General features: G+C 37.6%; 2 protein-coding genes and 1 long non-coding RNA gene across 3 annotated transcripts; all 3 read left to right on the top strand.

Moving 5' to 3' along the window:
• Nucleotides 1-370: 370 nt before the first annotated feature.
• On the top strand, nt 371-2,569 carry LOC127953074 (serine/threonine-protein kinase pim-2-like). The gene is made up of 7 exons (XM_052551967.1): nt 371-578; nt 869-1,081; nt 1,340-1,434; nt 1,571-1,621; nt 1,700-2,081; nt 2,159-2,338; nt 2,469-2,569. The coding sequence occupies exons 1-7, from the start codon at nt 371-373 to the stop codon at nt 2,567-2,569; spliced, it is 1,230 nt and encodes a 409-aa protein (XP_052407927.1).
• A 6,218-nt stretch (nt 2,570-8,787) lies between these two features.
• Nucleotides 8,788-11,741, top strand: LOC127953075 (THAP domain-containing protein 6-like). Its single transcript, XM_052551968.1, has 4 exons — nt 8,788-8,883; nt 9,361-9,455; nt 10,804-10,996; nt 11,517-11,741. The coding sequence occupies exons 1-4, from the start codon at nt 8,788-8,790 to the stop codon at nt 11,739-11,741; spliced, it is 609 nt and encodes a 202-aa protein (XP_052407928.1).
• A 7,883-nt stretch (nt 11,742-19,624) lies between these two features.
• On the top strand, nt 19,625-20,893 carry LOC127951823 (uncharacterized). The gene is made up of 2 exons (XR_008152747.1): nt 19,625-20,226; nt 20,648-20,893. It is a non-coding gene; the product is annotated as an uncharacterized LOC127951823 (long non-coding RNA).
• Nucleotides 20,894-26,998: the final 6,105 nt, after the last annotated feature.

The following is a 26,998-nucleotide window of genomic DNA, read 5'->3' on the forward strand; positions in this document are numbered from 1 at the left end:
ACGTGAACTGGGTCGAGTGTATTTTGCTATCTGGGAACATTCTGGCTTTAAATAAACAGGCGTATGTTTAGGAAGTTTGAGTTATGAGATTTTTATGGTGTTAAAAATGAAACTAAGGTTTTTAAAAAATGCGCTCGAGACTCGCGCTCTGCTGCGTTCTATTTTGGAACGTTCGTGCATTGTGACATCACTCGACAGTCCCTTATAACCGCCGCTCGCAGACGTCTTCAGTCAGAGACAATGAGAATCTGAGCGAGTTTGAGTGCTAGAGAAGATCTACATACGAAAGTCTGCAGACACAACACACACAGTGTACAGACTAAAGTCTACTAAACACTCGAGAGTTTGTCCACTCACTCTCAGCGTCACGATGTGTTCAGCATCTGAGTCCGTGTCTAATGAGACAGAAGCGGCTGCGTGGCTGGATAACATCAGCTTCTGCAGCGGCTTCTGTCAGTGGATCGACGAAGAGTTGATCGATTCACTGCCAGCTGACTCCCAGCAGCCTGTCGAGTCAACAAGGGCTTCAGAAGCAGAAGCAGTGAGTGCACAGCCTTCTGCTGAGAAAAGCCCGACAGGTCAGATTATTCGAATAAATAAACCCTTTCATCTCATTATAAAATAACACACTTTATATAGTCAGCAAATACTTGCATAACTTTTTTTTGTGAGAAATATTGTAGTAAAAAAAATAGCCTCAGTTTTTATTAGTGGTTTTTGTAAGAGGTCGTTCACACAGAAATAGATTTAGAAATCCACTGCTCTACTTGTTCATTGTTTTCTAAGCAAGACATCTTTTATAATCTTTGATGTTTAATTTGTGGTCAGACATGTTTCTAATGTTTCTTGTTGTTTTTCTTCAATGAAGAGATTCGTACTGGAGGAAACAGGAGGAGCAGAATCCATGCGTTCTTCAAGAGAGCCTGGAAGGCCGTGAAGAAGCCGTTCCTCCGCTGCAGACGGACACGAGTGGAGTCTGATCCTGAACCGGCGTCTGTCCCGGGACCCTCTGAGCTCCAGAACGAGCCTGACACCGAGCCCACATCTGCTCCAGATCTCCCCGACTGGAGGCCAACTACCAGTGAGTCTGCTGTCAGATGCACACTTACTTTATCAGTTTTGAAGTGTTCTTACTTTGTCATCCTAGTATCACCTACTTTAACACACTTATAAACCTTTGCTTGTTTAACAAATATTAATAACACATTTCATTTTTAAAGAAACATTTGTCACATGGATCTTATTTAGTCTGTTTCTGATACAGACAGTACTATTATATCAGACATGTAATTTAATATAAAATAACTGTGCATATTCTGTAACCTCTTGTGTTTTTCAGAATCTTTGCACAAATTGTACACAATGCAAGATTTGATAGGAACAGGAAGCTTCGGCAAGGTGTATAAGGCAATCCGAAAATCTGACGGTCGAGAGGTAACACGCTTTTACTGAACTTTGGTTCCTTGTGTAGAGATCCATGTCCACTTGATCTGAACGTGTTTAAAACAAAAGACATATTGGAGAATGTGAGAAATATTAATAATATATGTGTTTTTGTCTCTTTTTGCAGGTTGCCATCAAAACAACGCGGAAATGGAACAACTGCTGTTCTCTTCAAATAGTGAGTTGTCAAAGAGTAAAGAACATGTTTAGTTGTTGAAAGCTCTCTAACGGTTGGTGGTCTTGTGCTGTTCTCTAGCCTGGTTGTTCCAGACGTCTGGCTACAGAAGTGGGGCTGATGCTGATGTTGAGACGTCCTCCAGTGTGCCCCTACATCATAGAAATGTACGAGTGGTTCGATCGGCCCCTGGTCTTCTCGCTCGTTCTGGAGTTCCCTCAACCCTGCGTGACCTTGCGAGAGTTCATCATGGATTCGTCAGGACTGAGTGAAGCGGTCGCGCGTGGCTTCATGCGTCAGTTAGTCCTGGCGGTGCAGCACTGCATAAACCACGGCGTGTTTCATAATGACGTCCATGCTGACAACGTCCTGGTGAACACCAACACTCTGGAGCTGAAGCTGATTGACTTCGGCTCCGGTCACCTGCTTGACAGCGCTGGCTATGACAGCGTCAAATATATAGGTCAGCTGCCTTTTCTATTGCACTGTGATTTATTTTGTTTTCTGAAAAATATTAATCGTATGATGTCTTTCTTACAGGAGCATTCCTGTTCTGCCCACCAGAGGTCTTCTCCAAACCCAAATACTACGCCGTCCCAACAAACGTCTGGACTCTAGGTGTGACGCTGTACATGATGGTCAACATAAAGCTGCCTTTTTCAAGTGTCAAGCAAATATTGAAAGCCTGTCCTTTCCCTTGGAAAGCTGACCTATCCAGCGGTGAGAAAACTGATAAACATTTACCTCTCACTCTAGCTTTTATCAGATATTTGAGAAGGTGTTTACACACGTGAGCTCTGCTGTGTTACGTGCTCTTGACTGACCGTCTCTCTCCTCCAAACTTTTACAGCATGCAGTGATCTGATCCACCAGTGTCTGGAGCGCAGTCCAGCGAAGCGGCCCACGTTAGAGCAGATCTTACAGCACCAATGGTTTGAAAGTCAGCTCTAGGATGAAGACAGGCGTGGATCCTTCTGTCCTCTGGGTCAGACGAAGAGAAGATCTGCAATTGTTCTCATTAGAGGTCAAGTACTGTTGTATTTTTCATTTCTAAATTATGATCAGAAAACGAAGCAGTTATTGAACAGTACTGAACTGACTGGAGGACATTTTAATGTTCTGGTACTTTTTTAAATAACATGATCAGATGATGATCATGTTACTCTTCCTCAGAGGACACACAACATCCAGTCGGCTGAAGAACCCAGGACTAGACAGAAAACACAAGACAGAGACGGAAACAATGTCTCATTCTCTGGAGATCATGAGCCATAGACCTCTAAAGGACCAATGTGTGATGTTTGAAATGCAAACACATTTTCCAGTCTTGGTCTGGCCTGATATATATATATATATATATATATATATATATATATATAGTTCCTGTAGCTCAATTGGTAGAGCACTGTGCTATCAAGCACAAGATTGGGGATTAGATTCCCCGGGAACACGATAGGTAAAAAAATTGATAGCCTGAATGCACTGTAAGTCGCTTTGGATAAAAGCGTCTGCTAAATGCATAAATTAAATTTAATATCATTTACCGTGACTGGTTCTGAATTGGTCATGATTTCTGATTTAATTTGAATGCAGTGCTTCCAGGTGTTGATGATACACTTAACCAGCGCTGCAGCTAATAAACGGGTCAGCTTTATAATATATATTGCATAATAGTTCATTATAGTAGTTATTATTATAAATTGCTAATAAAATTTGTTAAATTAAAGTGATTTCTATGTTGCTGTTTTCTTTTGGAAGAAATAAAAGTAGGTTCTTTTTAAACTTGTGACACGTTATCGTGCTTCTAAATCCTGACAAAAAAAAAAGAAAAAAAAGACTTAAAATGCCCAACAAGGAATTTGCCACTTTATTATTGGTTAAAAACACTTCACCATACAAATAATGAGACATAACTAGAATTGAACAGGTTTTGATTGTAGAAGTTATTTAGCAGTATTTTATTTATTACACATGTTGTTAAATTACAAATGGTTAATTGCTGGCATGATGCGTTATGTCTTGGGGCTGGCCATTAAAGCCTGATGAGTTAACAAACTACAATCCAATCCATTTCCTGATGGGCAAATAAAGTCTGAAGTGGCTAAATAGCTTGTTGGAAACATTATATATTGCCATCCATGAATAGCTTGTAGGAAAACTTGACTAGTTATTTTCCCTAAATTCTGTTTAATGGATTCTATGTTTTGTGTTTCAATCAGTGGTGTAACTTTGCTTTAAAATGTTGTGGGGACAACACATAAACCATTCTGCTAGTTTTTATTTAATAACCTAATTTATTTTGGGATTGGGTTTAGAGTTGAAAAATTGCACTTTTTGAAAAACTGTTTGAGTACATGAATTAATCCGGGATATTGGTTTGTTTGAACTCTGAGGGAGTGTCAGCCACATTAAAAAAGTGAACAGCTTAAGTCATTTGTGGATTAATGCGTATTGGAGACGTGAACCATTTCAAATGATTCAGTTCGATTTGGTGAACTGGTTCAAAAAGATCCAGTTACATCATATGATTCGTTCGCGAAACGGACATCAGTACACTGCCGTAAACGCTCACAAGAGACACGGAAGAGAGTTTTGCTATTTTTGGACCAAAATGTATTTTCAATGCTTCAACAAATTCTATCTGACCCTCTGATGTCACATGGACTACTTTGCTGATGTTTTTCTTACCTTTCTGGACATGGACAGTAGACCGTATACACAGCTTCAATGGAGGGACTGAGAGCTCTCGGACTAAATCTAAAATATCTTAATCTGTGTTCCAAAGATAAACTGAGGTCTCACGGGTTTGGAACGACTTGAGGGTGAGTTATTAATGACATAATTTAGATTTTTGGGTGAACTATTCTTTTAAAGTACATGGTTCTTGACACAGGATATATATTACATATACTTTTAAACCTTATTCTATGAAAGAGGTTGTCAGTTACTTGAAACAATGCATTATGATTTGATCCTGAATTAGTAAGAAAAAAAAATGTGTCTGAAGTAGGGGTGTGACGGTTAGTATATAACCGTGAGACCGGCGGTTATAGTTGAACACCGTCATTAGAACTTTATAACCGCCAAAACCGTGTCACCAAAATATTTTTTACAAACATTTTTTATCAAAAATTATTTTCATTTTTCAGATAGGATCATAAGATGTGCAATATATCGGAAGACATATTACCACTTAATGAAGTTTTGTAAATCGTCAGACATGATATTTACCCATTCATTAAATTGAAGTGAATTTCGTTTTGAACAAATTTTATCTTAATTTTAATAGATGTTTCATCAACCAATTGCATGTATTTTAATAAATAAAAAGCAAATATAGCAGACAATGATAACCGTGACATGGAAGCACCAGCGTGCCGCGTTCACTTGCACTGCACTGTGAACTAGAGCACATCTCATCGTAAATGAAACTCAGCGTAGGCCTATGCCTCATACTCTAGCATTAAATATTTTTGCTGCATCGTTTCCAGAACAGACAATGGCTTTTTTTTTTTTTTTGCGGCTCGCATCAGCAAAGCATAGACCGCAAAACAATCAGCGGATGGCGGGCGGGTGCGGCTTTGAAATTTGCTCAAAAAACTTTGGCGCGGATGATGAGTTTTGTGACAGATCTCCTTAATAAACGGAGGTCTGAAATCTCTGCCCCTTTACCGATCAGAGCGCGCGCTGACACGGAGTTAACCCGCTATCTCCAAGATCAACCAATTGACTCTACGGCAGATCCACTAGCATGGTGGCGAGACAATATGAAACAAAATGAAACACGCTATCCGCTCCCCCCCGACGGTTATGTTATGAACCGTCACATTTGACTCACATCATAACCGTCATCACCAATTCTGAAACCGGCACACCCCTAGTCTGAAGGGTGAAAAAAAACAACAACAACAATTAATAGCCCTCATGAATGCATGTCAACATGGCAGCTTCAATCAAAACTAGGTGGCATGCTTGAACAAGAAAACATTAATAGCAATCCTTGAATGAAAATGAGAATATAAAACAAAACCCATTACAAACATCTTCTCTGGATATCTAAGGTGACACGGATTATAACCGTACACAGTGAGCATCACTGTGAGTAAGTTCAATGGAAATTAAAGTACACCTGAGCCACAGTTGGCATGTTTTAGTTCAGTGGTTCTCAAACCTGTCCTAGAGTACTCCCAACATTGCATGTTTTCTTTGTCTCTCTAATCAAACACACCTGATTCAACTCATCAGCTCATTATCACATGGGTTAATCATCTGATGAGTTCTATCAAACAAAGTCAATAAATAAATGAATTAAAGTCAATGTGGATCCGTTTTCGCCCAACTCTAGTCTCCACCTCAATAGGCTTCTGAGGGCAGTTTCTGACATGTCTCCATAGACAATCTCTTGCGTAGAGTCCTTGACAAAACTTGCAGTGACTATAGTCATTAGATTGTATGACTCTAGTGGGTCTTCGATCTCCATCACCACTGCTTGCCACAGTGGCATTGTGGTTAAAGTTTCCCCTTTTCTTAAGAGACCATAACAAATATTTTCTTTTGTGAGATCTCTTATTAAAACTGAAAGCCTTTGCAACATCAGGATGTGTACTGTGAGCAGATTCGAGGTGTCTTCCCAATTTAGAAATGGCCCTATTACAATAAAGACAATATTGTTTCTTGTTGTACTTGCTTCGTTTTGCTGTGTTTGGCAACGAAGTGATATTTATGGAGCTGTGCGATGTCTTCCTGATGAACTGTCACTGCAACTTATCACTGAACTACAATGGCCGCTGCTCATCTTTGAGAAACTAAAACTTCTCTGCTCCATGAAACTGTTGGTACTATCTGAACTGTGGGCTGTAGCAATCCCCAATGATAGTTCCTCAAACACTTTGTGGGGAAGATGATTGTCTATGATTTTTTGATCTCTACTATTAGAACTTGTGTCAGATGAGTTGCAACTTGGATCTGGAACATAGTTGGCATCATCATAGTTTGTAGCATCTGGAGATTTATCAGTCATGTCATTAGAGATCTAAAGGAAATGGAGAGAAAAGCATCTCATTCCATCAATAAGTTAAACATTTAATAATAGCTAGAATATTGTTCTCCTAGAACAATCACATAACACCACATTTAAACATATTAATAAAAACAAAATTATAAGTAACAATTTTGCGCTTCTTAATATGATTTGTGTTTTACTATTTCATTATTGTTGTCTATTGGTATTTATTAATCAATTAATGTGTTTGAAGTAAATAAAAACATTTAATTTTGTGATTTTTGTGAGACTTTTAGACTATTATGGCTGTTGATGGCGCAGTGGATAAGACACATGCCTCTGGTGTGAGAGACCTGGGTTTGAATCCACTGTGAGACACCAATGTGTCCCTGAGCAAGACACTTAACCCCTAGTTGCTCCAGAGGCGTGTGACCTCTGACATATATAGCAATTGTAAGTCGCTTTGGATAAAAGCGTAAGCTAAATAAAAAATTAATAATGTAACCTGTTGGAAGGATGAACTGGATCTCTTGCTCACTTCTGGCTCTCCTGAATGTTCAGTCATGAATGTTGGATCATGTCACTTGGTGTCTGCAATGAAGTATAACAACAATTATCAGTTAGAAATATTCAGAACTGTAACAAGCTAATGATCCTACTAATTAAATCCTAACCCCAATCTATCATAATCACCTTTTGGCTAAGACTCAAAAACACCAACAGATTTTGAAAAAAGGGTTGAAAACCTCTGATGAATGGGAGGTTTATGAAAATACGAGACATATTGCGTCCCATATTGATTCAAAATGGGTGCAAACTTCCGTATTTTAAAGGACAGGTGGCAACCCTAGATGATATAATTTAAATATTTAAGTTTCGACCACATATCTTTAAAGTCACTGATCCACTTGACCTTAAAACAAGGTTATTCACGTCCAGATAAAATAAACTGAATAGCCTCAGCCTGACGGCTAAGTCTGGTTCTCCTTTTGGACATGCTCTTTGGCCATGCGCTCCTCAATTAGCAAAGATCTACAGAGATATTAAAGACAAAAAGTCAGCAAGACTAGTACCAAAAAAAGACCCATACTTGAATAAAATAGGGTGTATACATGGCCTATAGAAATAATGTAACTTTAGCTTAACATTACTTATTTTCTCATCAATGCATGTCATTAACTTTAGCTAATTAGGCTAAATGATTGATGCTAACACTGTGTTACTGCAGCTACAACAATGTAATGCAAAGCATTTCTGTTAAAGAATGGTCAAATTGAACATATACTCAATGAATAACTGTCGTTGTGGTTGAAAATGAAGAAAAGTAAGTTTAATTACTTACCAGGCCACACCTGAGGAGACAGCAGCAGCAGAGACGGTCGGTGGCTCTGGGTCTGCGGGAAAAACCTGCACTTGTCCAAACAGACAACCGGACAATGGGAGTAAAGTGTCACTTACTGCTGTTATTTGGCTGGTCATTTGGCCATTTAGACTCCCAATTATATGTTAAACATTATTGATAGTTCAGATTTTAACATAATCAAGGTTTTCAACTCAAAGACCAGGAGAGACTCCACCCTATGTGGCAGCTCCGACCGTGTTTTTATGCTGGCCCACCGTGGCGGTATTATGCTGTTTTTTAAATTAAGTTCTTAATATTAATTACATTTATTTTATTTAATATGCATGTTCAGTCTGGATGTGGCTCTTATAATCAGAGTTTTGCAGAGTTTATAGTAGCCTGGTAGTAAATTGATGATATTATTTTACTCTGGTGACGTGGAATATGTGAATTACAGTAGGCTAATTCTAATCTTAAAAATCTTAAAAAGTTGGTGTGTATGAAAAGTTTTTATTTTTATTTTTTATTGAAACCAATGACTCAAATCATACAACAATCATCACAACAGCATACTATAAGAACGCTTCACGGGATAGATATCACATATCTTTCAAATTAACAAGTCATAAATAAAGAACAACAATCATAAATTTGTTACATGGTTGTTATGAAAATGTACAATATGAGGACTCATCAATGTGTGTTAAAAGTGTTAAGTGCGTGGACTCCGAAGTGCGGATGTGAAGTGCGATTGCATCACAGCGTCACAACGTAAGCTGTCCCAAAGTCAGAATGAGCACTTTGAAGGGTGCATTTGAAGTGCGAATGCGTCACCGCGGCGCGACGAAGGATGACGAATTTCGACTTCAAAAGCGCCCCTTAAATTCCCATGAAAATGAAGTGTACGTCTATGGACACTTCGTACCCTACCATATCCCAGAATCACTTGCGCGCATATGACGACGGTGGCAGGTGAGAGTTCTGTGGAGGACTTCACATTGATATGTAAGTATTGTATTTTCATTCACTCAAATACCTAGCGAAAGTGCTAAAAGCCAGGTTTTTTTTTTTTACATAAAGCCCACAAACAATAAGACAGCTGATATATAAGGCAATGGTCTTTCTCTTTGTTGTGTTTTTCAAATGCTGTCATACAAGATATGTCTACAAATGTTTTAACTAAACTTTAGCAATGAAGTATTTTGTATGCATGGCCTGCTGTGTCATATTTTCTATTGGTAAGATTACAGAGCTGTCTTTATATTTTTCAAAAGTGTTTCCATTTTCTCTTGTTTTATTACTGTTCTGGAGAGAGTGAGACTGCTGGGAAAGACTTAAAAATAGAAAGTTAACAGACAATTCTTTTGCTGAAATTCATTGTGCTGTTGTTGTTAACAGGCATGGCTGAGAGCTGCACGGGTCCAATTTTGTAAATCCACACCCGACCCAACCCGCTTAAAACCCAACCCGACACCCGACCCGAAATCAAATCAGTTAAGCAAATCACTTTAGACACACTTTTTTCAAATTTTATTGCCAGGTCATACAGAAGTTATTTATGGAAAACTCTTTTTAAAAGGTATTCATTTTTTATACATTTTATCTTAATTTTGATCAATGTTTTATCAATCAATTGCCCATATTTAATAAATAAGAAGCAAATATTTTTTCAAATATTTTGCTACCTAAAAGTGAAATATTTTTTGTGTCACGCATGCATGCATGTCTATTTTCCTCATATTAAATATAAAATGCATGTGGACTGATATTTTTCAAATGTCTGGACTCGTTTATTAATGAAGTATATAAACAGACGTTTCAATATATTGGTATTAAATGCATTTTCTGAGAATTTATATTTCACGTTTTTACTGCAAATATCAAAATACGTGCTCTTTGGTCCATCAGTGCTTGAGTCACTGATCACATTAGAATAAAATATCTCATAATAAAATTGACAACAAAATTGACTGATTTATGTATGTATATGCATAGTTCTCATCAGTCGGAAATACAGATAAACGCTTTCATTTGTTGTATTTTTGATCCTGAAAGAAAACAGAACAACAAAAGAGCGAATCATACCACCGTCGGTTGTGCTTCAAGTCGAACGCACCCATTTTTAAATCGTTCACAGCTGAGCATCGCGAGAGGCGGATCTGCGCCAGAGCGCACATGTGAATGAGCTGCATTCATTTTCAGGTGCAAAAAAAAAAAAAATCCCTGGATAGCCTAGATTAGGCCCATATTCACAAATGTGTTAGCTATGAAATGAAATCTCTGATATTCCAATTGTCAAATACATGCAAGTGGAAGTGTATTGTTGTTTAAACACCTTTATAATGATCGCGTTAGTTGAGCTGTATGCGCGATATAATTTTATGACACAAATTTTAAAATAGCCTTAAATCAAACACATTTTAATTCAGATTCTGTATATATATATATACAGAATCTCTCGACTTGGCCGTTGAGAGCATAGACATCTATACGTAGATGCCTCGTGACGTGCTGGAGAGTGATCCAGCGTCTCCGCCATATTGGTTGGGTCTCTCCACTCAACGCTAGCACCAGAGTTAATCGGATTCAACGGAGAGCGAGCAATTATGTCCGTATTTTGTGCAGCTTAAGGTTGCAATAACCAACGCAGTATTGATACCAGATCACATGGGATTACATTTCACAAGTAAGATTGAACAATAATTTAGGTTATTTTACCCTTTATAAAATTATGTCATTGTAACTAACGTTACTTACGTGTAACGTTCAGCAGGAACTGGTAACGCAACTTACTCTCTCTCATTATCTCTTGCTGTTTTTTTTTCTCTTCACACTTTGAAGGTTTCCCAGTGATACAGGCTTGAGGAAGCAATGGAAAGTTGCTATAAGACGCAAGGGTTTTGTTGTGACTGAGTCGTCAAAGCTCTGTAGTGAACACTTCAAGCCTGATGATTTTGACAGGATGGGTCAGATTGTCAGGCTTAGAGATGGTGCGACCCCATCTGTCTTCAACTTTCCATGTCATCTCCAAAGAGTAGGTGTATTTTACTCTACATGCTAACAGAGATGTCTATTCATATGTAAAACAAAAAAACGGTAAAACCGTTAGATATTTCTGCATGTATAGGAATTAGTGATGTATTGTGTATTAAAATATACTGTGGGATACTAAAACCTTTTCAAGTGTTTTTAATGAAGTTGTTTTTAAGTATTATGTTTATTATATTTTAGCTTGCAGTGACAAGGAACACAAAAACTTCAAGGAAAGCTGAAGAGATCTTACCAGTGCTCCCTTGCTTTCTGCAACTCTTTTCAGAAATACTCATACACTTATATGTGTATGAGTATATGTTATAAATAAATACACACCTTCTTTCACTGACATTCTCTCATACACGCACCTTTTTCTCTTTCCCATACTCATGGTGCTGGAATTGATATTACGGGTAAGAAAGTAAGAATGTGTGCCTGCACATATGCAGTGCTATGCACCATACAACTGTGAGTGGTTTGATATAAACATCACCCCAATATTTCATCCTTCTTTCTAATAGGACCACTCCTATGCATTGCCCAATTCTCCTACTCGTCTAAAGGCCAGACTCACTGAAGCTTTGGCTAGAGTGGAGAGTCTAGAGCGGGAGAAGCAAAATGCAAAGACCCGGGAACGGAGAGCAAAGAAAACAGTAAAGAGTCTTCTGGTAGATCTGAAGGAAAAGGAGTTGAATGAAAGGCTTGGCTTCCACTCTGGTAAAAATAAATTGATAATACAACCTTGAATTGTATGTTGTTTACACTCTTTGTCAGACTTTACGAAAGGTATTATTTCAAGGGAACTTTCTAACTAGTTTAACTGAATTTCAGATCTTCCGGTAGACCTCTTTTCAAAGCGGGGCCATGAATACACCAAGGACCAGAGAGAGTTTGGCCTCACACTGCACCTCCATGGTCCGAAAGCCTACAGTTACCTGAGGGATTCTCTGCATCTTCCCCTGCCACATCCACATACATTGCAACGGTGTAGTACATGTTTTTTTTTATTACACTTTCTAAACATACTGGTTAAAATACTTAAAACACTTCAGCCCTACATAATGTACAACAAACAGGGAACTGATGTAAAAGTTTTAAGCTATTTTCTCTATTTTTAGTAGTATTGTAAAAAAGAACAACTATAGAAAAAAATTTAAAAGTGCCCAAAATAGGGATCCCAGGATTGAAGCATAAAATAGCTATTTATTTTCTTTTTGTAAAGGTGGATGCAATCAGTGGATGCCAGGCCTGGGCTCAACACAATGATGTTGGACATGTTGAAGAGAAGACGTGAAGAAGACAGTGCTAAATATGGCTCTGTGGCCCTCATGTTGGATGCCATGGCCATCAAAAAACATGTCCAGTACAATCCCCATACCCAGAAAATGTCTGGATATGTGGATATTGGGAATGGCATGGATTAGACTGATTTAGCCACAGAGGTGCTTGTTTTTATGGTGGTAAGAATACAGGGTCATTGGAAAGCTCCAATTGCCTACTACCTCACAAAGTCTCTGACTCCAGACACACAGAAGGTCCTGGTTGTCCATGCTCTGGAGGAATTGCATGCACGTGGCATAAAAGTGGTCTGCATGACAATGGATGGACATGCCTCCAATGTCAACATGTGCAATCAGCTCGGGTGTCAGCTAAAGGGAAACCCCCATGGGCCGTTAAAAACCTTCTTTGAACATCCAGTGACCGCTGACAGGGTGTTTGTGTTGATGGACGCTTGTCACATGTTGAAACTGGTATGCAACATGTTGCAGGCTTACAGCCCGATAACCAGCGCCACTGGAGAAATCGGCTGGTCATACATCGTTGAGCTCAACAATGTCCAAACAAAAGATGGATTGCATGCGGCCAACAAGATAACAAACAAGCATGTTCAATTTGATGGCCAGAAGATGAAGGTGTCCCTGGCTGCTCAAACACTGAGTCACTCTGTAGTTGTAGCACTGCGCACACTTCTTTTTTTTTCTTTTTTTTTGAAAATGTAGTAAACAGTTGAAAGTAAAACAAATTATGTCTGAATAACATGTTTGTGAAGGAGTTTAAAGAAAATATTGTGACATTGAATATTGCTGTTGAATTTTTTTATTTTTCAGAACCAGATCATTTATGAACATTAAATAACATTAAGGAACACATGAATTATCAAGTTATCAAAATAAATGGAAAAGCAAAGTGTTAGTTTAAACAATTGTGTAAAAAAAAGAAAAAAGAAAAAAAAGATTCATTGCCAGGGTAAAATTGGAAATAAAAAAGTATTCAAATATTAAGTGAACAGAAGTTATAATAAAACAATAAATTAAATTGTAAGAATTAAAGTGATAGAACAAAAACATTTGTACATTAACATAGACTGAATTATAAAACATACAATTATAGAACACATGTTAGGTACAATAAATGTATCAGAGTATAATCAAAACAGTTTAACAGTTAATAATAATAATAATAATTTTCAGGTTGTACAATGAAATAAAATAAAATACCATGACTATGTATTAATGTATGTGTGTGTATGTTATGTCTGTAATGTGTATGTCTAAAGAGTTAGTTCACTGCTAACCCTAACCCTAACTAACCCTTTATTCTGCCTTAGGGCGGGCGTACACGGTGCAAATTCGGATGGTCGGAAGATCGTATGTCCACGCACACGTCACGAGTGAATTTATCGGAAAATCGTAATCACCTCAATTTAGCTGTGCATTCTTAATGTGGTATTGTTATGTTTACAGACACCAACTTCTGAAGAACAGTGGCGGAAAATTGCTGAACAGTTTGACATGAAGTGGCAATTTCCTCATTGCCTTGGGGCAATAGATGGGAAACATATCTTCATTCAACCCCCAGCCAATAGCGGCAGCACATTCTACAACTACAAGTCCAGGTTTTTTTATTCTGTTGATGGCTGTAGTGGATGCCAATTACAGATTTATCTACACAAATGTGGGAGTTCAAGGCAGAGTTTCAGACGCAGGTTTATTTGCACAGTCTGATTTGCGAGCTGCCTTGGATGACAGAAAATTAAACCTTCCTCCTGCTGAGGCTCTACCAAACACCAACATCATCATGCCATATTGTTTTGTGGGAGATGAAGCTTACCCACTGAGAAATGACCTGCTGAAGCCTTACCCCCACAGACGATTACAGCCTGAACAACGCATTTTCAACTATAGGCTATCCCGTGCAAGACGTGTTGTAGAAAATGCTTTTGGAATTCTAGCAAACCGCCTCAGGGTGTTCCGCACAACCATCTGCCTTAATCCTGACAAAGCAGTTACTGTCACTTTGGCTGCACTGTGCCTTCACAATTTCTTACGTCACAAGCAATCAGATGTCTACCTTCTACCTGGATACACTGACTGGGAGGATGAGAACCATCAGCTCCACGATGGGACATGGAGACAAGAGAGAATCCTGCAGTCAGTTAACATGGGAGAAGGGGAAAATCCAGCAATAGCTGCCAAAGAGCAACGTGACCATCTTAAAGAATACTTTCTCTCCCCATCTGGCTGTGTACCATGGCAAGATCAGTATGTGTAATGGATAAACTAAAAAACAACAACAACAACACTTCATTGTCTATGTTTTCATTATTATTTTTTATTTTCTTGTTATAACCAGCATTTTATTAACAACATGTTCTATAAGATGTCAAACATTTTGAGCGAGTGAAACACAAAATATTTAAGATCACAAATTGCAATAACAAATTTTGTGTCAAAACACAAAAATCCCAATCAAAACTAGATAAAATTACATCAATCAAAAGTTAAGCATTCTGTGTTTATTTCTGTGTTGCCTACAGCATTTTTGAACCATATTCTAGCCAAAATAATGGCCAAAAAACAAAATACAACTACAGCTCTTGTAGCTGATTGCACCCTGTATCATCTAGCTGATGCATTAATGTGTCATTTGGCTGGGATATTAAGGGGTGTTGTGGATGCTGCGGATGGTGGATTAGGAATGTATGTAGGATGGGGAGAAAAGTAACTTCCAGACATGGGGAAGCCTGGATGAGTTTGCATAGGATGCACAGAAATTTCACTTTCTTGAGCATCATAAATCTGAGACATTATGGCTCTTTTTAGTCTCAGTACTAGGGCAGGGTTTTTAATTCGGCCAAGTTCCTCCCCCACCTGTTTCCCAAAGGAATACTCCCCTTTTTCCTCTCTATTAGAAATTCGGTCTGCAACCTTATTGAGTATTGCAAGTTTTTGTTGCTCAATGTTGTTATTTTTCTGAAGCCTGTACTTGGCCCGACATGATGTATTTCCAAAGGCAGGTTGTTCCTTTTCACAAGGTGTGTCACAAGAACTCTGCTCTGAACCAGGTGACAGATCAGTGTCATTTTCCAGATCACTGTCTGCTCCTCCTTGAGCACTAGTGTCGTCTTCAAGCTGTAAAAGATGCAACAATTAAACAATTAAAATGTAAATCAGGAAAATGACAACTGCCTTCCTTCCCACTATCTTCTTAAATTATCCTACTCTGTCCTCCTGTTAACATCATCTATACATCTGTATCTCTTGCTATTTATTTTTCCCTCCCAGTTTTCTCTCTCCCTATTACATCTACTTACTTCCAAGCTACTTTGACTTGCTCTCTGCAAGACAAATGGCTTCAGGAACTGCAAATGTTGTAATATCCACTTCTGCCTTGCTGTTGGCTGTTTAAAGCCACTACCACTTGCTTTTTCTTTTATAAGTTTTCCAAATTGTGTCCTGAGCGTGGCCATTCTTGTTTGGACATCTTGTACTGTATGAACAATACCAGAAAAAAAAGCCATGTTATATTATTCTGTGTAACTATGCTGTCTCTGTGTATGTAGGGTGACCAGACCTTTTTTCCCTTATACTGACATATGAGAGAAAGGTATAATGTAAATGTCTATAATGACATGGTTTATGAGGACAAAAAAAAAAGCCTAGTCGTAATACTATAGCTAGCATAGCATAACCGTAGCTAGCAATAGGTAACATCTCACCTGATAAATGTAGCTCTTGGGCGATCTGCTGTAAAATATCATCACGGACGACCCTGTCATGGTACACACTGCTAGAGACATCATACAGCGCTCGCTGTTCCTGCCAGAGTTCAGCGAGTTTATCTTCTTTGTCAGTAGTCCACATTCGTCGTGGCGCTGCCATCTTCGTCTCTCTTCTTCTGTGGTTTTCCTAGTTCGTGATTGGTCAACTTCAGATAGCTCAACAAATCGGCTCGTTCAACCGCACAAATGGCACGAATTCAAACCGATAGCTCACAAACTTTTTAGACATGTTTAAAAATGATCGGGAGGTCGGGAAGTGCTCGTAAGCCACTCTGCTCGGCTCGTAATTCATCGCAAATGATACGAGCCGCGACCATACGAGAATACGCAATTTCCACACGATTGAAAAAAAACGCATGCGAACTCGTACAACAGCAAAAATCGCACCGTGTACGCCCGCCCTTAAAAGGGATTGTTCACCTAACCATGGTGACATGTCTACTGATCTTTGGGGGGTTTTGTTTATTTTGGTTCTATGACATGATTGTCATCTGTGTAAGTCACAGTCACAGGCCCACATGTTAAAAGAAATTCTTCAATGTCCTGTGCATCTAGGTATTGTGTGCTTTGTTTTCTAATGAATCTAGTCAACACAGAATTTGCAATTGTCAATGACAGCTCATTCTCTTCAAGCTTCAAAATCAATGTGCCATTACATTTTGAAATGTAACTCTCCTGTTTCCTCAGTATCTTACAGGTAGTACACCTGTGAAAATTCAACTTTGTGTTGAAGTCTGATTGTGTGCTGTGACACTTGGGACACAGTTTTTTCATGGAAATTGTGCTGCCCTCAATTGTTTGTGTAATTGTGTTCGTTTGTGTATCAACATCTTCTGTCTGATGTGGTGGTCAATAAAACTGCTGTGTTTTTTTGTGTAATTTTTGTGTTTCTTGTGGTTGTCAAGTACGTTTTACCACTAAATGTTCTGGTTGACAGATTTGTAAATTCGTAAGTTGTAACAATTTTTACCATATTTATCTGATTGTCCCATAGGGACAGCTGAATCATTCCTGTTTGGTCTCCTATTCTGCAGGACTTGACTTCGCTCTCTGTGTCCCGGATGGTCATCATGGTGCTTGGTTTGTTAAGGCTTGAAATTGTTGCGTTGAGTTTCAAAATCTGTAAAGTAGAGTAAATAGCTAATAATGTATTTAAAACAAACAACCTATAACCAGTGTGTTTGAGTGCCACATTTTAAACTATAAGGTGTCACTGAAGAACAGTGAGTAGTGAAATTCCTCAGGATAAACGTCATTCACAACTATCAGAAATCATAACAGCTGTGGTACTTGGATAAACCCATATATATATATATATATATATATATATATATATATATATATATATATATATATATATATATATATACACCACACACAACATTATTTTAATAAAGACTGTTTTTTGTGGACTAACATTTGTGAAATACTTTATTCAAGGCATACTGTAAGTTAAAACCATGTAGTTTTTTTATGCCTCTTTACAAATATTTTGCAGATTCTGTAAATTGTATGTAAACATTTGTTACAATTTGTATTTAAATTGAAAGCAGTACAGTTATGATGGTTAAATATTATGGTTTGGTTTAAAAGATAGGGTTAAAACTAAGCCAGGTTTAGGCTTTAGTTCAAATAGGAGTTTCAAGTAGCTTTTATAATTGTGCCTTTTTAAAAACGTACTGCTGTGCGTCTTGAGACAAAACAATGGCTCTGAGCTATTTCAATGTCCTATTTGATGTCAAAAGTAAGGCATAATCCTGGCTTAATATAAGACCTGTGTCTGTGAAACTGGGTTTGAAAGTTTTAGTATATAAACATTACATAATATTAATAATAAAAAAATCATACTATAATACATTTATTGTATCTAGGCTACAGCTTTATAATATATTAGTTAAATGGATCATTTAATAAGCTTTATTTTTTATTTCTACATTATTATATCACAACTTTTCACTTACCGATTGGCGACTTGGCATTTTGGAGTCTCTTGAGGAGGTTTGCAGGGGAAGTCTAGTCCACTTGTCATGTCTACAGTTGTTTCTCGTGTGCATTGTATATGTCAAAATCTTCGCTGTGAGCTAAAAAGTAGAGTACGTAGATGTATTGTGAGTTCATTTATATGGGAACAATAAGAAAACAGGTAGTCCATTTTGTAATTGTATTCATTATAAATGTAGCATTTATATTGGGTACAGAAATGTAAATGTAACAACTGATCAGTATTAATTTAATAAAGAATAAGCGTTGCAGTTTTGTTTGATTAACATGAATTACAGTAAGACAGTAGGTATTTATAATGTGACGGCAATTAAGATAGAATTAATGCACAGATTGATACACCTGATTTATTTTTGAACTCTTCGCGATCACTTGAGACACAACCCAGCCGGCACATGACCGACCTTCAACGTTGAAATATGGTTGAAATAAGGTCAGTTGTGGTTTCAACGTTGAAACAACGTTGATTCAACGTTTAAAGCTGAATGGTTGAAAAACATCCAGCACATGACCAACTTTCAATGTTGAAATATGGTTGAAATAAGGTCAGTTGTGGTTTCAACGTTGAAACGACGTTGATTCAACGTTTAAAGCTGAATGGTTGAAAAACATCCAGCACATGACCAACTTTCAACGTTGAAATATGGTTGAAATAAGGTCAGTTGTTTTAATGAAACAACGTTAAAAATGTTTAATGCTAAATGGTAGAAAAAGGTTAACAAGCTTTTAAATTATTTATATTAAATTATTTAAATTAATTATTATTTTAATAGCATTTAAAAATATTTTAGTCATGATACCTATTCTAAAATGTTAAATATTATCATCATTAACAACAATAAAACTATACATTTCGCTGCTTTATCACACTGAAACAACTCCCATTGGTAGTTTTATTTTATTACTTCTATCGTGATTGGTTAATCTGGCTGTCATTCAGGAAACTGTACAATGAATCGGTTCGCGCTTTTCTACATTTAAAAAATATGACCGTTATTGTCGTCTTTCTGTGAGTGAGGCGGCTGACTGTGAGCTGCTGCTCGTTATAACTGACTGCTCTATCGGTCCCGAATTATTTCATATTTGCCTGTACATTTTTTATTTATTTCGAGCGAATTTGAGTCGTGACATGTCAATGGAGAACAAAAACTGTGAACACAAGAAGGGTCAGGTGTTCTGCGAGGTCCTGAAAACATCCTGTCAAAATGAGGTAAGAAAATCGCTAACTTTATCTTTATTATCTTTTGAAAATAGTAAAGTATTACCAGAGTTTACAAATGGGTAGTTTAAAGGACATGTAACCTGCAGATAAATAAATACCCGTGTGTCTATTTTTGCATTGCTTTATCACAGATGGTCAAGTTAGATGCTCACCCAATGTGTTGCTGGTGAGTTATGTGTTAATGTCTGTCTTTTAGAGATTTTCCCATATTTTCCTGATATGAATCCCATGCATTAGGTGTGTTATATATGTTTGTATTCTTATATTAGTTTCAAAGTGTTTTCTGCAACATATAAGTGCAAATGTCGGTATTTAAATAATATAATTTTAATGAATTAATGAAAATGAAAAAAAAAAAGGATTGTTTAAAGCCATGGTTCTCAAAGCGTCAGGCCCCCTCTAGTTGTTATGCAGGTGAATCACTAAATTAAACTAATTAATGTTAATATATTTTAACTTAATCTTTGAGTAAGTTTTTTTTTTTGCACATTTAAGTATGTTACAGTTAAAGTACAGTACAGTTTTGTAACTTTTGTTACATAATTACATTTAAAATTACATTTTAATTTAAACTTTTTTTTTTCATTTACCTGTGTATGTAAGCACAGTTGTAGTGTTAATGTTCAAACTGTATTTACCATGGTAAAGTGTCTGACAACAATAAATATTCTTATTAGAATAAAACTGCCTCATTTTTTTACTGTAGAGCTGTAGCTGAATAGTTTGGCCTACTACGCTGCTGAAATGTAATGTTGGTCATTATGGTGCAACTTAATATTTAATAACAAATATTTTCTGAAGTGGTACTTGGTATAAAAAGTTTGAGAACCAGTGGTTTAAAGAAATGGTATAATATGAAATCCTGCTTTTTAAGAACTTTTCAGTAAACCATTTCTTCTTTCCCCTTGTAGAGTCATCGAGGATCCAGCTTGTTCTTGAAACATTGGTAAGAAATTGTTCATCTGCTACATTGCACTGTCACTTCTGCTAGAGATGCTTTGACCTTTTGTGATAGGTTTTGGTTGTGCTTAGTTTAATAAAAATGTACTGAATTTGATTTGACTTGTTTTACTACACTGTAATGTTAGTGTTCTGATTAAAACAGTGTAACTGGGGGCTCTGAAAACACTGCTTGTGAATAATTTGTTAATATTGTACATTTTCATCTGAATACATTAAATAAGTGTTTAATGAATAGTGTTGTCCACTTTGTTTCCAACCTCACTGTTACTGAACTGTAAAGTGAAAATATTGTGTGATTTATTTTGCATTCAGTTTTCAGTTAAATATATTTCACAATATCAAAGTTATTGTCAAACATTGTGAACATACCTAAACTCACTGGTTAAATCTTATGTTCCCTCCAGAAGTTTGCACTCTGCAAGTGAACGACGCCTTGTGGTGCCATCCCAAAGAAGTTCAAAATCACTCTCAAGGATCTTTTCCTGGACTGTGCCCAGCTGGTGGAATGACCTCCCAATCTCAATCCGAACTGAGTGTTTACTCATTTTCAAGAAACATCTTAAGACTCATCTTTTTCACCAGAACTTAACCAACTAATGCTAGCACTTTTCCTTCTTTTCTTGTCTTTTTTATATATATATATATATATATATATATATATATATATATATATATATATATATATAAAAAAAAAAACCTGGCTATGCGTTCTGTACTAGACTAACTGAGACTTGTCATGGCACTTGTATACTGTTGTTGTTCGCTTGTACACCTGACTGCTTCTGTTGTTCTTATTTGTAAGTCGCTTTGGATAAAACCGTCTGGTAAATGATTAAATGTAAATGTTTATACAGGACGGTACAGAAAGTGCACAAGTGGGAGAGAGTGGAGGGGACGGCGTCTGAAAGGACCTAGCGCTGGGACACTTTCAAGGATCACCCGAAGCACAACCACACTGTATACACTAAGGCTGCTGGTTCTAACATTTTACAGTGCCCTGCAGTAGAAATCTCATTCTGCATGCCCCACGGTAAAGAAGACACAGTCCGGGGGGGTTCCCGTTAGAAATCAACTGGTGGAAGGTTCCCTTCTCGAACTATTCAACACATTTTCACTGCACAAATGTACACAACTCTTGTAATGAGACACATTACTAAAACATGTTTTTGACAGAAACTGTAGGTTTCCACCAAAATAAAAGATCCACTGGTTTCAGTCATAAAGGTACAAGGGTTTGTCTTGTAAGTGCTGCAAAAAATATGCATTTATGTGCCAAATTATTTCACAAAAACCTTTAAATATTATTGTATTTGGATTGTTCTACTACCTGTTTTTAGCATTACCTCCATGCATACTCTGCATAATAAAGTGTGGGATTATTTTCATCTGTTTTCAACAGTATGTTTCCAAAATTAAACTGCTGTTTGACCATTTTGAGCATGTGGTCGTTTATTGAAGTTGTTTGTAAAGCCATTGCTGCCAGTCATTAGATTTTTAGCCTTGCATGTACATTGTTGATCTAAATGCCAACTAGGATCTAGGTGTATTTACACACGGTGCAAGGTACGACGGGGAAACAACGTCGTGTTATCAACGCTGATTAACTTTTCAAAATCAACACCTCATTCAGCTTTCATCCCAGGGCTGCAGCACGACCCTAATTCACCCATAATGCAGGTAAGACGGTGAAACAGCGTCGCGATTTCAACGTTGATCCAATTTGCAAAATCGAAAGGTTTTTCAACGTTGATTCAACGTCGGGAGTTCAACAGTGAATCAGCGTTGTGATTTCAACCGTACATCAACGTCACGATTTCAACGGTGAATCAACGTCGTGATTTCAACGTTGATCCAATTTGCAAAATCGAAAGGTTTTTCAACGTTGATTCAACCATGGTACCTGACGTTGTTTCAACGTTGAATCAACGTTGAAATGCCGGCTGGGAATAGTTGCAGATATGGGTATTTTGACATGTTGTGTGTCCATCAATGTACATGGATACGCAAATGATAATCAATTCGGACTTCGCGCTCTATCTGAATGTGATCCACTTTGTGAGTGAGCGTGCTTTGGGTGCAGTTGTGAGCGAGTAATTAAACACCACTGTCTTTTCCAGATGTAGTCTCGTTTAAAATCATTAAATGGGTAACAGATAACCGACTAAGAAAAAAAATGCAAATGATAACGTTTCTCAATCACATGCTGAACCGCAAGTGGTTCACGGATCAAGTACGATCCGTTTAACCCCTTATTGAAAGTGGTACAGTTTGCAGGAACTATTAAAAAAAAAAAAAAAAAAAAAAGAGCCCGCTGTGTAATAACGAAGAGATATTCGTTGAATAAAATAATTGTCGGATAAAACCGTGGTTTCTTGTAAAGACAAAAAGTTTGTATGACTTTCTCAATGCTAAAGACGTAATATATCGTGTTTAATAGCTTTACAAAATATGTAGGTTATTTCTTGTAATTTAGCTTAATTGTGTATCAGTTAATAAACATTTAAATGTGTACTGTTTTTGGTACCAATTAATACATTTGTAATAGTTTGCATAGAATAAAATATTATGTAGACTAATGTTGATAAATGGGATAATAAAAAAAATAAAATTATTATTATTATGGTAAAGTTATAGAACACATACTTACCAATTGTTTTTCTTGCATTTCTGAGTTTGACCGGGGTCTCGTTTCTCTCTGCCGTGATGATGCTGTTATGTTTTTCAGGCGTGAAGAATACAGTCTGATGGTATTCTTGTCTCGATGTTTGTATTGTACAATTAAAATACCAGTTATTTTTTTTTATGTTTTTATTGGCGAAACTGAATGAAAATATCCAGTTATTGGGTCGTCGTCTTTGTTTGCGTTTTTCTCCATTTCTAAATGTTTCTTTAGAAGTGTTGCCGATTTGGCGGGCTGGTGTCTTCTTGAGCGCAATTGAAGCTGTTTTTGAATATCGCGGGTTTTATATATTTTTCAAATCGAGACGAAGTAGCCTATACGCCTGCTTGTTTTTGATTCGCTGAAATCCAGTTAATGTTTTTTTGTAAAGAAATGGCAGCCTATCAGATTAAAACTACGTTAGTTTGAATACAACATGATAAGATTTACCATTGAAATTACGTTTATAAAATGGATACAGTTTAAGAATAATGTATTTAATTTAAGTGTTTTTTTAGTTTTTTTCAATGTAGATTTAAAAAAAAGGTACTGTATATGTTTGATTTAGGCTATTTGATTTGTCATCAGATAAACTGATGTTAAACATTTTATTTAAAAAAAAGTTTTAGGGTGATGGAAGATTCGAATAGGATAGGACACAAGGACAAATCGACAGAACACCGACAGGTGAGAATCTAACGTGAACTGGGTCGAGTGTATTTTGCTATCTGTGAACATTCTGGCTTTAAATAAACAGGCATATGTTTAGGAAGTTTGAGTTATGAGATTTTTACGGTGTTAAAAATGAAACTAAGGTTTTTAAAAAATGCGCTCGAGACTCGCGCTCTGCTGCGTTCTATTTTGGAACGTTCGTGCATTGTGACATCAGTCGACAGTCCCTTATAACCGCGCGCTCGCAGACTGTCTTCAGTCAGAGACAGTGAGAATCTGAGCGAGTTCGAGTGCTAGAGAAGATCTACATACGAAAGTCTGCAGACACAACACACACAGTGTACAGACTAAAGTCTACTAAACACTCGAGAGTTTGTCCACTCACTCTCAGCGTCACGATGTGTTCAGCATCTGAGTCCGTGTCTAATGAGACAGAAGCGGCTGCGTGGCTGGATAACATCAGCTTCTGCAGCGGCTTCTGTCAGTGGATCGACGAAGAGTTGATCGATTCACTGCCAGCTGACTCCCAGCAGCCTGTCGAGTCAACAAGGGCTTCAGAAGCAGAAGCAGTGAGTGCACAGCCTTCTGCTGAGAAAAGCCCCACAGGTCAGATTATTAAAAAATAAACCCTTTCATCTCATTATAAAATAACACACTTCATATAGTCAACAAATACTTAAATTATATTTATTTTTGTGACAAATATTGTAGTAAAAAATTTGTCTTACAGTTTTTATTAGTGGTTTTTGTAAGAGGTCGTTCACACAGAAATAGATTTAGAAATCCACTGCTCTACTTGTTCATTGTTTTCTAAGCAAGACATCTTTAATAATCACTGATGTTTAATTTGTGGTCAGACATGTTTCTAATGTTTCTTGTTGTTTTTCTTCAATGAAGAGATTCGTGCTGGAGGCAACAGGAGGAGCAGAATCCATGCGTTCTTCAAGAGAGCCTGGAAGGCCGTGAAGAAGCCGTTCCTCCGCTGCAGACGGACACGAGTGGAGTCTGATCCTGAACCGGCGTCTGTCCCGGGACCCTCTGAGCTCCAGAACGAGCCTGACACCGAGCCCACATCTGCTCCAGATCTCCCCGACTGGAGGCCAACTACCAGTGAGTCTGCTGTCAGATGCACACTTACTTTATCAGTTTTGAAGTGCTCTTACTTTGTCATCCTAGTATCACCTACTTTAACACACTTATAAACCTTTGCTTGTCTAACAAATATTAATAACACATTTCATTTTTAAAGAAACATTTGTCACATGGATCTTATTTCATCTGTTTTTGATACAGACAGCAGTACTATTACATCACACATGTAATTTAATATAAAATAACTAAGCATATTCTGTAACCTCTTGTGTTTTTCAGAATCTTTGCACAAATTGTACACAATGCAAGATTTGATAGGAACAGGAAGCTTCGGCAAGGTGTATAAGGCAATCCGAAAATCCGATGGTCGAGAGGTAACACACTTTTACTGAACATTTGGCTCCTTGTGTAGAGATCCATGTCCACTTGATCTGAACGTGTTTAAAATAAAAGACAGATTGCATAATGTGAGAAATATTATTAATAACATGTATTTTTGTCTCTTTTTGCAGGTTGCCATCAAAACAACGCGGAAATGGAACAACAGCTGTTCTCTTCAAATAGTGAGTTGTCAGAGAGTAAAGAACAGATGTTTAGTTGTTGAAAGCTCTCTAACGGTTGGTGGTCTTGTGCTGTTCTCTAGCCTGGTTGTTCCAGACGTCTGGCTACAGAAGTGGGGCTGATGCTGATGTTGAGACGTCCTCCAGTGTGCCCCTACATCATAGAAATGTACGAGTGGTTTGATCGACCCCTGGTCTTCTCACTCGTTCTGGAGTTCCCTCAACCCTGCGTGACCTTGCGAGAGTTCATCATGGATTCGTCAGGACTGAGTGAAGCGGTCGCGCGTGGCTTCATGCGTCAGTTAGTCCTGGCGGTGCAGCACTGCATAAACCACGGCGTGTTTCATAATGACGTCCATGCTGACAACGTCCTGGTGAACACCGACACTCTGGAGCTGAAGCTGATTGACTTCGGCTCCGGTCACCTGCTTGACAGCGCTGGCTATGACAGCCTCAAATATATAGGTCAGCTGCCTTTTCTATTGCACTGTGATTTATTTTGTTTTCTGAAAAATATTAATCATACAATGTCTTTCTTCCAGGAGCATTCCTGTTCTGCCCACCAGAGGTCTTCTCCAAACCCAAATACTACGCCGTCCCAACAAACGTCTGGACTCTAGGTGTGACGCTGTACATGATGGTCAACATAAAGCTGCCTTTTTCAAGTGTCAAGCAAATATTGAAAGCCTGTCCTTTCCCTTGGAAAGCTGACCTATCCAGCGGTGAGAAACTGATAAACATTTACCTCTCACTCTAGCTTTTATCAGATATTTGAGAAGGTGTTTACACACGTCAGCTCTGGTGTGTTACGTGCTCTTGACTGACTGTCTCTCTCCTCCAAACTTTTACAGCATGCAGTGATCTGATCCACCAGTGTCTGGAGCGCAGTCCAGCGAAGCGGCCCACGTTAGAGCAGATCTTACAGCACCAATGGTTTGAAAGTCAGCTCTAGGATGAAGACAGGCGTGGGATCCTTCTGTCCTCTGGGTCAGATGAAGAGAAGATCTGCAATTGTTCTCATTAGAGGTCAAGTACTGTTGTATTTTTCATTTCTGAATTATGGTCAGAAAACGAAGCAGTTATTGAACAGTACTGAACTGACTGGAAGACATTTTAATTTTCTGGTCCTCTTCTAAATAACATGATCAGATGATGAAACAGAGACTGGATGAAGACAGGGTCAAGAATACAGTTCCTCAGAGGACACACAACATCCAGTCGGCTGAAGAACCCAGGACTAGACAGAAAACACAAGACAGAGACGGAAACAATGTCTCATTCTCTGGAGATCATGAGCCATAGACCTTTCACATGAATTGGTTATGATTTCTGATTTCACATGAATGCAGTGCTTCCCGGTGTTTTTGATGATACTCTTAACCAGCGCTGCAGCTCTAATTATTGATTCAGCTTTACAATATATAATGCATAATAATTCATTATTATAGGTTTATTATTTTACATTACATTGACATTTTAAATTAAATGTGTTAAATTAAAGTGATTTCTTTTGGAAGAAATAAAAGTAGGCTCTTTTTAATCTTGTGACAGGTTGTTAAATACACAGTATTTAAAACAATGCTTCTAAATCCTGAAAAAAACAAAAAAAACTAACTTTCAAAGTAAAATGCCCAACAAGGAATTTTGGCAGTTTATTTATTGGTTAAAAACACTTATGTTACACTGCTCATTTATATCACATTCTGCTCCTTACTATCCATATGCATCTTTGCTCTTTCATGTTTTTTTACCTTCTCCGAGAGATGATGCAT

This window comes from Carassius gibelio, chromosome B3, assembly GCF_023724105.1.
Source record: "Carassius gibelio isolate Cgi1373 ecotype wild population from Czech Republic chromosome B3, carGib1.2-hapl.c, whole genome shotgun sequence".
Lineage (NCBI taxonomy): Eukaryota > Metazoa > Chordata > Actinopteri > Cypriniformes > Cyprinidae > Carassius > Carassius gibelio.

Coding starts and splice junctions, on each gene's coding strand:
- LOC127953075 (XM_052551968.1), top strand. CDS start 8,788: ATGCGTCACCGCGGCGCGACGAAGGATGACGAATTTCGACTTCAAAAG. Junction 8,884..9,360: donor TGTACGTCTATGGACACTTC/GTACCCTACCAT, acceptor TGTTGTTAACAG/GCATGGCTGAGAGCTGCACG. Junction 9,456..10,803: donor CCCGACCCGAAATCAAATCA/GTTAAGCAAATC, acceptor CACACTTTGAAG/GTTTCCCAGTGATACAGGCT.
- LOC127953074 (XM_052551967.1), top strand. CDS start 371: ATGTGTTCAGCATCTGAGTCCGTGTCTAATGAGACAGAAGCGGCTGCG. Junction 2,082..2,158: donor TGACAGCGTCAAATATATAG/GTCAGCTGCCTT, acceptor TCTTTCTTACAG/GAGCATTCCTGTTCTGCCCA. Junction 2,339..2,468: donor GAAAGCTGACCTATCCAGCG/GTGAGAAAACTG, acceptor AAACTTTTACAG/CATGCAGTGATCTGATCCAC.